The following is a 17337-nucleotide window of genomic DNA, read 5'->3' as shown; positions in this document are numbered from 1 at the left end:
CGAAAGAAGCTGAAGAGATTAGCCAAAGAACATATATGCATAACCCATAGACACAGACAACAGTGTGGTGATGGCCAGAGGGAAGGGGAGGCGGGGCCTGGGTTGAGGTGGGCAAAGTGGGGTGGGGATGGACATCTACAATAGTGTCAACAATAAAAATAAAATAATAAAACACTGTTGTATAGGAATATAATTATAGTTCAATAAAGCTAGAAAAAGTTACTGAATACAATAATACTATTTTCTTTTAAGCATTCTGGTTGGAGCATAGCTAAGTGTTCATGCAACAGTCCTCTGAGTGATTCACATCTAGAATCTATTGGCAATGTATTTTTTGTCTGTCTTAGCTACATGTGGGCCCACTCTTCACCTGTGTGCTCTGCTTTCATGAGTGGGCAGGAAATCTTTTTTTTTCCTTTTTCCTATAGTATCTTTTTTCCTACATTTTAGTTAGCTTTTTCTTTTCTACCAAGGACCACTGCTCCTCTGCACATCAGCCTTCCATCGTGTCCCTTCCGCCTCCTCACTATCCCCCTGCCCCGTGGTAAATTCTAACAGTGCTGCTCTGCTATAGGTGAAACAGATTGGGTGAGGTGAGTTTTGGGGCTGCCACTGTTTCACCTGGTTTGTGGTAGAAAAGCAGGATTTATATTATAATTCTTTGAACTGTCTGCTGTGCCTCAGTCGATCATTAGAAGGAGTGATTCATCCTCATAGACTTTTAGGGCTAGAAGGAACCTCCAGACATCCTAGTCTATGTTTAAAGACCTTCCATGGTTTCTTGCCAGCTGACCTTCCAACCTTGCCTTATACACTTCTAGTGACTGAGTCTTTTATCTTCCACAGTTCTAACTTTTAGGAAGTCCTTTATATTAGACTAGAGGCCCAGTGCATGAAATCTTGCACGGGTGGGGTCCGGCCGGCCTGCCCTGATGGGGGCTGATCGGGGCCAGGCCAGGGGGGAGGGGACGTGGGAGGTTGGGGGTGCTGATCGGGGCCCCGATTGGGCCGGTTGGCCGCTGCAGTGCACGTCATAGTGACCTGTCGTTCCAGTCGTTCCGTCATTCCAGTAGCTTGGCTTTTATATACATAGATTGAGGTTGGCATATACCCTCTCTTTGAATCACACAGAAGACTAATTCCTTGGGCCTAATCCCTCTTCAGATCTATGAAGAGAGCCCTTATACCCTTTGAGATATCCCTCCTCTATATGACCCCCTCCTTTCTTTGATAACTCTGCCTACACTCTGCCTAAGTGAGTCACGATTCTGGTTCTGTCCCACAAAACTAACATTCAGAAATTTTTATTGTATGTCTATTACATACAAGGATGGGTCAGTAGTGGCATAAAGGACCCTAGCTTCAGGGTGCATATTGTGTACAGGGAGAAAAGATGCTGGATAACCACAGGAAAGAATCAGAGAGAGGGTCTCCTGGTTTTATCTAGTCTCTTTAAGCCAGACTTTTTAAGTAAAATACCTGTTTTTGCCTTAAACTGTTGGTATCGGGAGCACATTTAATACTGTCCCTCTAGATTACAGCTTAATCAGTGAGGAATATTAGGCAAATTAGAGTAGAAAGAAACACCAATAGCATGCATCAACTATGAAACATTTTTAAAAAAATCTATGAGATAATGTAAATTTTAAATATAGTGTAAATCCTTTCATAAGACAACACAGACTCATTTCCCTAATCATGCCCTTTAAAGAAATAGGAAACAAGTGCTGGTCTCTTTTAAAATATAACACTATGTTATCTAAAACTCATTTGGCCCCTCTTTAGGCTCTGTACTAGAGCATACTATGAAAACAAATAGTTGAATTGTTCTGCATAGTGTCAAGCAGTCCATAGTTTTTTTCTTTACTTGAATAGAACACAGTTTTTTACCAAATTGACTGAGTGTTTAGGTTCTTGTAGACACAGTCTTAGCAAAGAAAGCTAAAATATTGCTTTTGGGGAAGAAAATTGTAGCTAGTTATATCGTATAAAACCACTCTTGTGTTCATTTTCTTGAGGAAATTGCTGTAAGTGTATCTTCTAGGGCCAATAGGTAAGGGACCTTTTTATGCTTAAATCAAAGCTCAGAATTTTCATATCAGAGTTGTTCCATTGACTTGTCTTAGTTCAGAAAATAAAATGAAAACCTTTAGTCAAAGGGAAACTCGCTCACACGTTAGTTAAATACTGACATGATTTGAACTTACTTTATTTGTTTACATATTGTCTAATACCTACCCTGTCCAGTCTTTGGAGACACAAAGAAACACTATTATATTAGAAGCTTCTTTGGTTTTCTAATACATCCTTTTATATCTGAAGTCCTGTTTAAACATAATTCTGTGATTCTATAGAAGAGTTATTCATCTTTGTGTTTACATAAAGATATGTTAAGTTTGCAATACTTGATTAATTTTATGCCTCTAAAATATGAATGACATTAAATGGCCTCCTAGACAGTAGATTTATTTTAGTAACAAATATTTCATATCTATTCATAAATGAGAAAGAAAGAAATGTGAGTAAACATTTGCACTATTTTGATTTTAAAGCTAAAATAATTAGAATTCAGCCAGCCAAAAAGAAATTATATTTGAAATCTAAATCTTGTCAAGAAATTTTGCATGCAGCTCTTCTACCTATTGTTTTATTAGAGTTGCTGTGGTAAGAATGTAGAACATTACTTTGGCAAATGTAGTGGTTGGTAGGTTAGAGAGCAGAAATGAAACTCCTCAGTGAGTAATAGGAACTCCTATGCATTTTGAATATAACTATAGGGCAATGGATAAATCAGAAACTGGAACAAGAAAGTACTCAGAAATCTGTCAGTGGTATTATGATAATATGATTTATTGAGAAATTGATAAAAATGTAAGGAAATCTATTCTGAACAGAGATAAGAAAAAGATAACTGGGTTTTGATTCACAAAAAAACCCATCTCAAAAATGGGAAATGTAGTATTTAAAGATTCTGTATACACACACACACACACACACACACACACGAAGGCTATGGTAAGCATGCTTTTAGGAGTACTGTTTATAATGAACTCAGCTACACTTTAAATAAACCTTTGCATTATGAACCCTGCCTTCAGTTTCTTATAAATAGTACTGTAAAGTCAGTATTCTCAATGCATAAAATGATACCTCACACATCAGACATGGGACTTTTCCTACACCTGCAGAGAGAAAGCACTATTTTTCCTCAACAGAAAGGTTGTTACTTGCAGATCTACTCCACTACTCTGAGTCACTGATGGTTACAGGCTTTATACTTAACCTGAAATGCAAAACATTTTCTTTCAAGGCCTGGAGTTAAATTATTTTCATTTTGCATTGTGTATGCAGATATATTCTGAGTGTTTTTGTCTTGCTACATATACTTGAAAAACAAAGTCAAACATTTGTAAGAAGGGTGTGTGTGTGTGTGTGTGTGTGTGTGTGTGTGTGTGTGTGTGTGTCTTTAGTGGCATCAGTTTTATTCTTTCCCCCCTCTATCTGTATGGAAGGTACTTTGTAGACACTTTTTCCAATGCTCACCCTTATGAGTTTTAATCAGAGCAGGATAATTTTTTCACATCACTTTGGTAAAAGATCATACTTATTGGGCTGACTTATCTATTATTTCTATCTAATAATCTTAGAGTATGCTGTATACATGGGCTAAATACGAGTACAGCATTTAGGATTTTTGCATCTATTCACAGATGAGATTGGTCTATTAAGAACTCCTTTTCCTCTTTTGAGATTACTGCTATGGACAGATTTAGTTTATTCCAATGGAATGGAATGAACTAGGTGGCTTTTCATTGCTCTAAACCAATTTATATAGGAATCATCTGTTCCCTAAAAGTATGAAAGAACTCTTGGAGAGAACTCCTGAGTGGAATGATTAGTGCTATGAATAAAAATAAAGCAACGTAAGGAGACAGAGGGAATGGGGCCTGTTGTTTCAGATGATGTGGTTAGAAAAGGTCTCTTAAATGAGCAGAAACCACCATGAACAAGGGAGCTAGCCATGCAAATATCTGAAGAAAGTGCATCCTAGGCAGAGGAAGCAAAAGGGCCAAATCCATGAAGAGGACACATGCTTGGCATGTTTGAGGAACAGCAAGGTCACTAGTTTATCTAGAGCAAGTGGGAGAATGGTAAGATATGAAGTCTGAGAAGTAAGATATGAAGTCAATAAAACCTACATTTCGTTGTCATTTCTGTTCATCTTAAATTTTATTCCTTAAATCTTTTTTTCTGTTTTCAATAAAGTTTTAAAAATATAAACTTTCTTTGAAGTACAGCTTCGTTTGCATTCTGTAAGGTTCATGGCCATAAGTCATGTCACCATCCCTAAGCTACCAGGGAGGTGCACACAAACAGATTTTAATGAGCACATTGCTGCCCCAGACAAAATCAGAATTCTGTTAGTAAGGAAGGATGGGAGAATAAATACTGGATAAACTAGTAGCAATATCATAAAATCTGATAGACCTGGGAGATTTTCTTCCAGATTCCCATGCTATACAGATTGTTACCGAGCATTGTGAAGTGGAAAGATACCCAATTTCTTTTATGAAAATATCCAGAATCTTGTATAAAAATCTGATAAAGAAGGCTAAAAATTATAGACTAGTGTAACTTATGAATATAACTATGAAAACTCAAAATACAAATGGAAATTTTTCAGCACATTAAAAGAATCATCCATAATGATCATGTAGGGTTCATACTATAAACTCAAGAATGTTTTAATATTAGGAATGCTTTGAAACACTAGAACATATAAAAAGATTCAATAAGAAAAAATATGATAATCACAATAGATAAGAATTTTTAAAAGTCAGCACTCGTTTTTGATTAGAAAAGCAGTCTTAGACAGTAAAACTAGAAAGGTATTTAATGAAATAAAGAAGTCAGCACTCGTTTTTGATTAGAAAAGCAGTCTTAGTAAAACTAGAAAGGTATTTAATGAAATACATGTAACTTCTTATTTAGGTCAAGTTTATTGCAGTTCAAAGGACAAAGGTATAGTCAAAATATACCCAGCCTTTTATTCTACTGCTGTGATTAAAACTCATGATGATGAGCATTGGGAAAGGTATATAGGTCAAGACTTCTGGACAAGATGGCAGAGTAGGTAAACTCTGTGCTTGCTTTCTTCCATGACCACATCAAAATTACAACTAAATTATAGATTAACTATCATTGAGAATCACCTGAAGACTAACTGAACAGTATTACTATAACTAAAGATGTAAAAATGCAGTCATGTTGAGACTGGTAGGAGGAGTGGTGATACAGAATGGGCAGGTACCACACCCACAGTGTGGAAATTAAGAATATGGAGGGATATCTTGGCTCCAGAGATACCTCTTGAGGAGTGAGGGGCCCAGCCTCATATTTGGCTCCCCAACCGGGGGCATCAGTGCCTGGAAGAGGAGTCCCCATAATCTGGCTGTGAAAACCAGTGAGGATTGTGCCCCTGAGAGATATTTTGATCAGACTGGTATAAAACTAGAAATTAATTACAAGAAGAAAACTAAAAAACCCCACAAACACATGGAGGCTAAATAATGACCCCAAATCTATGGGACACAGTCAAAGTAGTTTGAAGAGGGAAATTCATAGCAATACATGTCTACTTCAAGAAATGACAAAAGTCTCAAAAAAATCAATCTACCCTTATACCTAAAGGAACCAGGAAAACAGGAACAAACAAAGCCTAAAGTGAATATAAGGAAGAAAAAGAAAGATCAGAGCAGAAGTTAATGAAATACAGTCTAAAAGATACAATGGATAAGATCAATGAATCTGAGAGTTGGTTTTTTGAAAAGTTAAAACAAAATTGCTAAACCTTTAGCCAGACTCATCAAGAAAATAAGAGAGAGGGCCCAAATTTAAAAAAATCAGAAGTGACAACCAACATTACAGAAATACAAAGGATTATAAGAAAATACTATGAACCATTATATGTCAACAAATTGGACAACTTGGAAGAAATGGATAAATTTTGAGAAATATATAAGCTCCCAAGTCTGAACTAGGAAGAAATAGAAAATCTGAACAGACTGATAACTACTAACAAAGTCGAATCAGTAATCAAAAAACTCCTACAGCCCTAGCCAGTTTTGTTCAGTGGTTAGAGCATTGGTCCACAGACTGAAGTGTTGTGGGTTCGATTCAGGTGAAGGGCACATACCTCTGTTGCAGGCTCAATTCTCCACACAGTCTGGGCGAGTGCAAGAGGTTAACTAATTGATGTGTCTCTCTCACATCAATGTCTCTCTCTCTCTACCCCTCCCTTCCACTCTCTCTAAAAATCAATGGAAAAAATATTCTCTGGTGAGGATTAACCAAAACTAAAAAAATAAATAAGTAAAATTTATTTATAGAAAAAAACTCCTAACAAATAAAAGCTGTGGATCAGATGGCTTCACAGGAGAATTCTACCAACATTCAAAGAAGAATTAATACCTATTTTTTATCAAACTATTCCAAAAATATTGAAGAGGAATGAAGGCTCCCAAACTCATTTTACAAGGCCAGCATTACCTTAATACTAAAACCAAAGACCCTACAAAAAAAAAAAAAGAGAGAGAGAGAGAGAATTATGGGTCATTACCCCTGATGAAGCTTGATACAAAATCCTCAACAAAATATTAGCAAACTGAATTCAGTAATATGTTAAAAGGATCATATGCTATGATCAAGTGAGATTTATTCCTGGGATACAAAGTTGGTTTGATATCTGCAAATCAATTAATGTAATACACTACATAAACAAAGTAAGGCTAAAAATCATAAGATAATTTTAATAGATGCAGAAAAATCGTTTGACAAAATCCAACATCCATTTATAATAAACTGTCAGCAAAGTGGGAATAGAGGAAACATACCTCAACGTAATAAAGGTCATTTATGACAAACCCACAGCTAACATTGTACTCAATGGTGAAAAGTTAAAAGCTTTTCCTTATGATCAGGAACAAGACAAGACAAGGATGTCCACTTTCATTAGTTGTATTCAACATCATCTTGGAAGTCCTAGCTGCAGCAATCAGACAAGAAAAAGAAATAAAGACATTAAAGTTGGAAAGGAAGAAATCAAACTGTCATTATTTACAGATGACATGATATTGTATATAGAGAACCCTAAAGATTCCCCACAAAAAACGATTGGAACTAATAAATGAATACAGTAAAGTAGCAGGATACAAAATTAATATTCAGAAATCATTTCCATTTTCAGGAATCATTTTCCATTATATGCCAACTAGAGGCCGAGTGCACAAATTCGTGCACCAGTGGGGTCCCTCAGCCTGGCCTACGGGATCGGGCCAAAACCGGCTCTCCGACATCCCCTGAGGAGTCCCAGATTGCGAGAGGGCACAGGCCAGGCCGAGAGACGCCACCGGTGCACAATAGGGACCGGGGAGGGATGCAGGAGTTTGGCCAGCCAGGGTGGGACCGCAGGAAGGCTCCAGGGCATGTCTGGCCCATCTCGCTCAGTCCTGATCAGCTGGACCCCAGAAGCAAGCTAGCCTACTAGTTGGAGCGTCTGCCCCTTGGTGGTTAGTGAACGTCATAGCAAATGGTTGAGCGTCCTTAGCATATCATTAGCATATTACTCTTTGATTGGTTGAACAGATGACTGGACGACCAGACACTTAGCATATTAGGCTTTTATTATCTATATATACTAAAACCCTAATATGCAAATAGACCAAATGGTGGAACAATCAACCAGTCGCTATGACATGCACTGACCACAAGGGGGCACGCACGGATCATGGCAGGCATCAGCAGCAGGGAGCTGGAGGGCATTGGCTGTGGCAGGATGGTGGAGCAGGGGAGTGAGGGTGCCAGACCAAGGCGGGGCGCCGATCGCTGTCATCGGGGTAAGCCTCTGGTGGTTACTGAAAATTCTTTGCTCTCCCATGCCACGGTCCCGCCCAGCACTCGCACCTGCTGCCAGTGCTGGCCCTGCTTGCAACCACTGTTGGCACCGGAGCCGCCACTCACACCCGCTGCTGGCACCCAGCACCGGCCCCGATCGATTGCTCAGCACCATCAGTGGGTGCAAGCAGCAGTTGCCGGTCCCAGTCGCCCCTTAGGGCTTCTCCACTTCCCCCTGATCCTGAGGGGCAATTGGGGCAGCAGCCGCCACTCGCACCCACTGCTGACACTGGCCCCAATTGCTCTGTGCCATCAGCGAGAGCGAACAGGGCCAGCACCATCAGCAAGTGGGAGCAGTGGCGTTGGGAGTGGGGCTCCTAACAGACAGGGGACTGGGGGCCGTGGTGGGAGGGGCTGGGTGGGGGTGTGGAGGATGGGCCAAGACCTGCCCCTGTGCCCACTGAAGCCTCGCGGCCCACAGTTCCTTTCAAGGTGCATGAATTCGTGCACTGGGCCCCTAGTATAGGATAATGAGCTATCAGAAACAGAAATTTAAGAAAATGATCCCATTTACAATTGCATAAAAAAAACAAAATACCTAGGAATAAATTTAAGCAAGAAGGTAAAAGGCCTGTATTCAGAAAACTGTTAGACCTTGAGGAAAGAAACTGAAGAAGATAGCAAGTAAAAAGGGTCTTATAACATGCTGATGGATAGGAAGAATAAACATTGTTAAAATGCCCATAAGCAGTCTACATTTTCAGTGCAACCCTATCAAAATACCAATGATATTTCTCACAGAACTAGAAAAAGTAATCCAAAAGCATATATGGAAACACAAAAAAACCCCTAGGTAGCCCAAACAATCTTCAGAAAGAACAGAGTTGGAGGTATCACACTACCTTATACTAAACTATACTACAAGTAACTCTGGTAATCAAAACAGCATGGTACTGGCATAAGAATAGACATATGGATCAATGGAACAGAATAGAGAGTCCAGAAATAAACCCATGGCTATCTGGTCGATCTATGACAAAAGAGGCAAGAATATACCATGAGGCAAAGATAGTTTCTTCCATGTGGTACATATGTACAATGCAATATTACTCAGCCATAGAAAGAAGGAAATCTTGCCATTTGCAACAACATGGATGAACCTAGAGAGTATTATTCTAAATGAAAGAGTCAGACAAGAAGACAGATACCATATGACTTCATTTATATGTGGAATCTAAAAAAACCACCAAAATAAACAAAAAACTCATAGATACAGAGAACATTTTGATGGTTGTCAGATGGGAGAAGGATTGGGAGATGGGTGAAAAAGGTTAAAGGGATTTAAGGAGTATAGATTGCCAGTAATAAAAATGGTCACAGAGATGTAAAAAGTACAGCATAGGGAATCTATATACTAGTACAGTGGTCGGCAAACTCATTAGTCAACAGAGCCAAATATCAACAGTACAACGATTAAAATTTCTTTTGAGAGCCAAATTTTTTAAACTTAAAATATATAGGTAGGAACATTGTTATTAACTTAATTAGGGTACTCCTAAGGCTTAGGAAGAGCCACACTCAAGGGGCCAAAGAGCCGCATGTGGCTCACAAGCCGCAGTTTGCCAACCACGGTACTAGTATATTCTATATATATAAAAGCCAAGCAAATGGAACGACCAGTCACTGTGACACACACTGTGGCAGCCATTCGGCCTGATTGGGGCCCCCTCCCCCCTCCCAACTTCCCGCGGCTCCTCCCCCTGGCCGGTCCTGCCATAATTGGCCCTGGCCCCAATTGACCCCACCCATGCACAAATTCATATACCGGGCCTCTAGTATAGTCAATAATATTGTAATAACTATGTATGGTCATATGGGTACTAGACTTATTGGGATGAGCACTCCATAAGGTATGTAAATGTCTAATCATAATGTACACCTGACACCAAAATAATATTGTATGTCAAGTGTAATTGAAAAATAAGTAAATAAATAAAAAGCTTTGTTATATGCAATGTGCTGTCTAAATGTGAGTTATAATTTTGATTTCATGCTCTTTGGAATAAATTTCAACTTTAAATAACAAGCAATTATTGTGAAGTCCCAATAGCTTTGATAAATACTCAGCTTTACAGTTTTCAATGAGTTTTCCAAAGGTAGCATAATAATGTGGGGTTCGTTTTGCCCATGAGCGCAATTTCATTTTCTTCATGTTGATATTACTTTACTGAGAAAATATAAAGATTCTAATCCTGGTTGACAAAAAAGAAAGAAAGAAAGAAAAGGTGTATAAAAAGTACCCTTTAGACAGGTAGAGGGGGAAAAGAATGCAAATGATGCCAGTAAACAGACAAACACATGCTCCTCTTACAAATGCTTGACCTTGTTTTTCAATAGAAACCTGTGACTACAAAGTACAGAGTGGGGCACAAGTAGGTTTCCAGTTGTGAGTACGCAAAACACACTTTATTCTTGTATTATTATTTATTAATTATTGTATTATTTTTTATACTAACAACTGTAGACCTACTTTTGCCCAACCCTGTAAACTTTTAAATAATATCTGAAATAGTATGGCACAAGACTATAATAATGTATTCCCAGTTACTTCTGGAAATTTCTCTTACATGTACCACAGAACACATTCCTTCCTCCTTCCTTAGCTTAGATCTTTTCAACTTGGCACCGTATTACTGCCAATAGCTTTAGTTAGGTAGATTGCTGGGCATACATATTATGCACTCAGGGAAAACAGCACCCATTATTTCCTATTTTTGCTATTTAAGTATAAAAATGAGGATACTTCTAATATTGCCTTTGAACTTTTAGAATTAGATTGTTTTATAAAATCAAATTGTCTCCTTCTTTGTGATGTGTATAATATGTATTTTCTCTAATAATTATTAGACCAAGGTTTAAATTTTGAAAAAATGGTAATGTATGTTTTATACCAGTATCTTAAGCCTTTTTTTTAAAACCAAAGTTATATTAAGAAATACATTCTATAATGCGACCAGGTATACACATACACACACAAACATTATATATATAAAATAAAGTTTTTACAAAACTTACCAAGAATCTATGTAAAATACTCTGATGTTATCTATTTTATTTCATTTAAAAACTTTATATCAACTCACCCAATTGACTTCCTTAGACTATGCTTTTCAGCAGTTTCATGGTTCTTTTGATGGTAAAACAAGTAAAATTTCTAGAGTTCAAGAATTCAATTTTGAAAGATGAGAATCCATTGCTTTTTAGAAATATGTCCTAATTTTGTTGTAAATATTAACTTTTCATTTATAGGCAGTATGTTTGTTTTTAGAAAAACAAATTTTGGTTAATCCTCACCAGAAGATATTTTTCCATTGATCTTTTAGAATGGAAGAGAGAGGGAAAGACAGAGAGAAACATCTATGTGAGAGAAACACATCAATTGGTTGCTTCCTGCACAAGCCCCGGTCAGGGCAGGGAGGAGGCTAGAACCAAGGTACATGGTGCCCTTGACCACAGTCGAATCTGGGACCCTTTGGTCCATAGGCCGACGCTCTGTCCACTGAGCCAAACCGGCGAGGGCTAGGCAGGATGCTTTTGGTGCTAGTTGCTAGTTTTTCCTCTCACTTCTAGGAGGGTGATAGGATAAGAAAGAATTTTCTAAATGATGATTTCTTTTCTTTCTGCAGCTCTCATGTGTGAATATAAGTTTAGTGCATCATTAACATAAGGACCTCACCAATTGGAACTTACAAACTTTGCCATCAGCTTACCTATTTTTTTTTTTTGGTCTGGTTCTTTCCCTCAAAGAGTGGAAGCATCTTTCTTTCAAGTTGCTTTTGTTGCAGAGTTCAGAAAATGGCTGATAGTGGCTTTGGGAAAAAAACCGCCAAGCGTCCCAACTGTTCATCTACTTCTCAGAAAGACGCACCTTGTGTCAGTTCCAGTAAAACAAGGCTTATTCCAGTGTTAGTGGCGTCGGAAACGTCAGGTACATCAAGCCTTGGTGAAGCAGACTCTTCAATTCCACTGGAGAGAAAAAAAGAACAACAAATTATTAAATATAAGGCCTTTGCAAAAGATGTGGTAAATATCAAAGATTCTGTTTCTGAACACAAGTCAAAATCTCATTCTCTAATCCCATCCCTGGCTTCATTCATGGGCCCTTGTCAGCTAATTCACTGCCTTCTGGACCATTAAAGAGACATTACTTTTTTACATAGGGGGTGAGCAAAGTTGGGTCGTACTTTATTTTATGATATTTCCAACACTGCCCATATTAATTATTTCCCAGGATTATGAATAATTCAGAATGTTGTTCCAGTTTCTCTTTAAAAGTGGCTTTTATAGAAATAAATTGGTTTTCAAGTTGAATTAAATCTGAATTTGGGGATTTTTTAAATGCAGAATTACATTTATGGTTGTAGTTAGATATAGGGTAGTTATTATTTAAGACAATTTCTGGTTATTTAGATGGAATCTCAAATATACTCCCCAAAATCAATTTGCATTATTTACAACAGTCTGTGTCTGCCCAGTTGGACTGGTTTGGGTGTACTCACCTTTCTAGAGACAGGCAGTGTGCAAGGCTTCACTTGATGTAGCACAGCTTCAGAGACAGAAAGCAGTGCATTTAAGAAAAGTTAGGTTCTCAGCCCTCAAAGTTGTACCTTTTTCAAATTCTCCCCTTAAACTGTTCTTTCCTGATTTGTATTACAGTATAATTATTGCCATGTAGCTGTCTCTGAGTTAGTTGTTACTGAGTGAGTTGTTACTATGTTATTTTTATTCAAAGCATATTTTGTGAATGTCTGGCCAATAATTTTTTATGTATAACCTATTTGAGATGATATGTTTTGAAACAAGAATGATTGAGAAAGGTGTGAAGTTGCCTTCTCACGATTTCAAAGAATCATCGAGTAAGTTATGATTTATCTGCTATGCAGGTTATAATGTACACTTGCTTGGATTTAGGAGATTAGATTGAGTGACTTCTTAAGGTCTCTTTTAGCCCAATGAGCCAAAACATTGTATAGGGCTTTGAATTTGAAAAAGACAGTGAATTATATTGTATGCAATAAATATCATGGCACACATTGAAGATTTGTCATATAATCTAAATTAGGGTTCTTACTTTTCTCAACAAGTGTGTTATATCTTAATTACTTTTTTTAAATTCCTTTTTGGGCTAAGCCCTCAAAATCCTCAAATATAGAGAAAAAGCCATCTCAACAACAGTGGGGTCGGGGCAACGTTTCTGAAGTAAAAGTTCCTCACGTCAGGCTGGACGACGGAGCTGCTATTCAGGTATTTAGAAATAAAATTAAGTGACCAGGGAATTTCAGGTTTCTTCTGTCAATGGTTAATGGCAAAGAATGATTTAAAAATAAGTCTCCAAGGAAGGGAAGGAAAGGAAAGGGGAAATTTACCATTTTCAAGGATGTCCAAGTCGTTACTTCAGAAAATGCAGACGATTCCATTCATAGAGGACCAAATGGAGGTATTTTATAGATAAAATGCGAACATTTTGGCCTTCGGGTCTTGCCTGTTGCTGAGGGCAATTGTGGAGACTTGGTGTAGATCTCTTTAAAATGCAGAGAGAGCCCAGATGACTTGAGGTGGTTTGGCTGTTCACTTCCTTGGGGCCATTTTCTGTGGCCTCAGGTTGGATGAATACCAATATTGTCTTCCTAGGATTCTAATTATAACATACAAATATGAATTAAATATTAGTACCATTTTAGAAATTAAATGTTATTTTAACATCAGTTTAAAGGAACTTCAGCAAGAACAACTACAAGAAGAATTTTGCAATAATGTTAACTTTAAAAAATGTTTTAAGAGATATTTGGCAATATACTCAAAGTGATCAGAAAAACTTCCTGAGAAATTCTGACTTGAAAAGTTTATTTCTGAACACAAGTCAAAATCTCATTCTCTAATCCCATCCCTGGCTTCATTCATGGGCCCTTGTCAGCTAATTCACTGCCTTCTGGACCATTAAAGAGACATTACTTTTTTACATAGGGGGTGAGCAAAGTTGGTTCGTACTTTATTTTATGATATTTCCAACACTGCCCATATTAATTATTTCCCAGGATTATGAATAATTCAGAATGTTGTTCCAGTTTCTCTTTAAAAGTGGCTTTTATAGAAATAAATTGGTTTTCAAGTTGAATTAAATCTGAATTTGGGGATTTTTTAAATGCAGAATTACATTTATGGTTGTAGTTAGATATAGGGTAGTTATTATTTAAGACAATTTCTGGTTATTTAGATGGAATCTCAAATATACTCCCCAAAATCAATTTGCATTATTTACAACAGTCTGTGTCTGCCCAGTTGGACTGGTTTGGGTGTACTCACCTTTCTAGAGACAGGCAGTGTGCAAGGCTTCACTTGATGTAGCACAGCTTCAGAGACAGAAAGCAGTGCATTTAAGAAAAGTTAGGTTCTCAGCCCTCAAAGTTGTACCTTTTTCAAATTCTCCCCTTAAACTGTTCTTTCCTGATTTGTATTACAGTATAATTATTGCCATGTAGCTGTCTCTGAGTTAGTTGTTACTGAGTGAGTTGTTACTATGTTATTTTTATTCAAAGCATATTTTGTGAATGTCTGGCCAATAATTTTTTATGTATAACCTATTTGAGATGATATGTTTTGAAACAAGAATGATTGAGAAAGGTGTGAAGTTGCCTTCTCACGATTTCAAAGAATCATCGAGTAAGTTATGATTTATCTGCTATGCAGGTTATAATGTACACTTGCTTGGATTTAGGAGATTAGATTGAGTGACTTCTTAAGGTCTCTTTTAGCCCAATGAGCCAAAACATTGTATAGGGCTTTGAATTTGAAAAAGACAGTGAATTATATTGTATGCAATAAATATCATGGCACACATTGAAGATTTGTCATATAATCTAAATTAGGGTTCTTACTTTTCTCAACAAGTGTGTTATATCTTAATTACTTTTTTTAAATTCCTTTTTGGGCTAAGCCCTCAAAATCCTCAAATATAGAGAAAAAGCCATCTCAACAACAGTGGGGTCGGGGCAACGTTTCTGAAGTAAAAGTTCCTCACGTCAGGCTGGACGACGGAGCTGCTATTCAGGTATTTAGAAATAAAATTAAGTGACCAGGGAATTTCAGGTTTCTTCTGTCAATGGTTAATGGCAAAGAATGATTTAAAAATAAGTCTCCAAGGAAGGGAAGGAAAGGAAAGGGGAAATTTACCATTTTCAAGGATGTCCAAGTCGTTACTTCAGAAAATGCAGACGATTCCATTCATAGAGGACCAAATGGAGGTATTTTATAGATAAAATGCGAACATTTTGGCCTTCGGGTCTTGCCTGTTGCTGAGGGCAATTGTGGAGACTTGGTGTAGATCTCTTTAAAATGCAGAGAGAGCCCAGATGACTTGAGGTGGTTTGGCTGTTCACTTCCTTGGGGCCATTTTCTGTGGCCTCAGGTTGGATGAATACCAATATTGTCTTCCTAGGATTCTAATTATAACATACAAATATGAATTAAATATTAGTACCATTTTAGAAATTAAATGTTATTTTAACATCAGTTTAAAGGAACTTCAGCAAGAACAACTACAAGAAGAATTTTGCAATAATGTTAACTTTAAAAAATGTTTTAAGAGATATTTGGCAATATACTCAAAGTGATCAGAAAAACCTTCCTGAGAAATTCTGACTTAAAAGTTTAAATCTCCCCTTTTAAAGAATTTTAAAAACCTATAAATTTACTGAGTTTTAAATTTAGTCATAAGAGCTTTTATAAAATCAAATGTGTTTGTTGTGAAAAATTAGGAAACTATAGATAGAAAAGTGAAAAAAAATCATGAGCTGAGATAATCAATTTTAACATATACTACCTCTACTTTATTTTTTATGCATGTATAAGTCATCCTATTTTTTTCTTTTTAGTTTTGTTTTAAATTATGAAATATTCCAAGTATGTACATATTTTTGACAGATAACCTTAACTGGTACAGTTGAAGTTTCTCTTCCTCTATTTAATGGATAGGCTCACTTTGAAGATTCTAAATATTTTGGTAGAGTATAAAAAAGGAAGTTACAATAATCCAAAATTCCACTTTCCAGTGATAAGTGCTCAATATTTAAATGAACATCTTCCCAGACATTAATGTGAGACACCTCTCTGTACACACATTCTCAACATTTTCATAATGTGATAGCATCATGCATGTTTTCACACTTCACGCTATATCATGGACTTGCTCTATGTCAATAAAAATCTATCTATATTACTATTTTAGTAGCATCTTCTTAAAATTAGTATAAACAAGAAGTCATTTTCTTATTTTTATCATTTTGTAATGATATCAAAATAGGTAGTTGAAGAAAAAGATTAATTTATATTAAAAAAAACACACACAGTTGGGCAATTGGGCTATTTCTCTATCCAGTCCTCATTTTAAAAAGTCTTACTTAAACATTAATATTCTGTGTCTAAGTTGTGGTTCTATATATTTAGAAAGAAAATGAGAGTTTAGTTTTTAAAGGTTAAGAAAAATTAGGGAAATGGTTATAGAGTTGCGATTATTTTGTTCTGTGGAGAAAAAAGTATAAATGACCATTTAAATTTAGATTTAACTAATTTTACATAACATGTAGTTGGGAGTGGCATATAAATATAGTAAAAGTAAAATATTTTATTTTAATCATCTTAGTTTTCTGCCTTTAATTCTCACTATAGTGAGGGAGGGAGGAGAGCCAAAGTAATTATAAGTCCTCAGAAAGCAGTGTCTTGGGGACAGGATGTTCCCCGAGTCTAGGAGTCTCTGTGTATAATATTCATGACCATAAATCTGGAGCTCCTCCCAGGGTTCAACTTAGCATACCCAGTCTATCGTTTCTCTCAAACATGTATATGTAGGAGGATTCTGACTGGCTGGCTTGCTGACTGGATTTACTGATTCATTCACTTATCAATTCAGTAATTCATTCCATGTTTGCTATCCCTTTGTAATGCCTTCCTTGCCTTGCTTGGATTATTGGAAAAAAATATCTTTTTTTTGCCTTTGTTCCCTCACATGCCAATCTCAGAAGCCACCTCTTTGATAATGTTTACTTTATTCTCCCAGTGTTTTAGCTCTAGTCTTTGGCCCCAACATTATTTTATATTTTTATTTTAACTTAAGACTTTCTGACTTAAGAATAATCTTGTCTCTTGAGGAGATTACAAATTCTGAGAAAAGAGAAATTATGTTTTATTCAACTTTGTAGCCCCCAAAGTGTATATCACAAGGAAATACCTAAGGAAAGTCTAACATGTTGAAACTGAATATTTCCTTCTTTCTTCCCTTTCCTTCCCTTCCCTCCTCTCTCTTCTTTTCTCTCCTCCCCATCTTTTTCTCTTTCCCTTTCCTTCTCTCTTTCTTTTTTCTTCCTCCCTTCCCCTTCCCTCCCTCCCCTC

General features: G+C 36.9%; 1 protein-coding gene across 9 annotated transcripts in view; it reads left to right on the top strand.

Annotated features, from left to right (window-relative positions):
• STK33 (serine/threonine kinase 33) overlaps positions 1 to 17337 on the top strand; it is a 129244-nt gene that overhangs the window by 62029 nt on the left and 49878 nt on the right. For 2 of the 9 annotated variants that reach the window (XM_014545834.1, XM_005873943.2), the window contains exons 2-3: positions 11739 to 11976; positions 13084 to 13197. The exons of 3 other annotated variants lie outside the window; for them this stretch is intronic. In XM_014545834.1, the coding sequence (XP_014401320.1) occupies positions 11739 to 11976; positions 13084 to 13197 (352 nt within the window). Of the gene's footprint in view, positions 1 to 11579; positions 11977 to 13083; positions 13198 to 14892; positions 15002 to 17337 lie in introns of those variants that run through there. 4 more of the 9 variants (XM_014545836.1, XM_014545835.1, XM_014545833.1 and 1 more) reach the window with 3 other exon arrangements.

This window comes from Myotis brandtii, unplaced genomic scaffold (assembly GCF_000412655.1).
Source record: "Myotis brandtii unplaced genomic scaffold, ASM41265v1 scaffold422, whole genome shotgun sequence".
NCBI classification, from domain to species: domain Eukaryota; kingdom Metazoa; phylum Chordata; class Mammalia; order Chiroptera; family Vespertilionidae; genus Myotis; species Myotis brandtii.
This window is presented reverse-complemented; position numbering and strand designations above follow the sequence as displayed.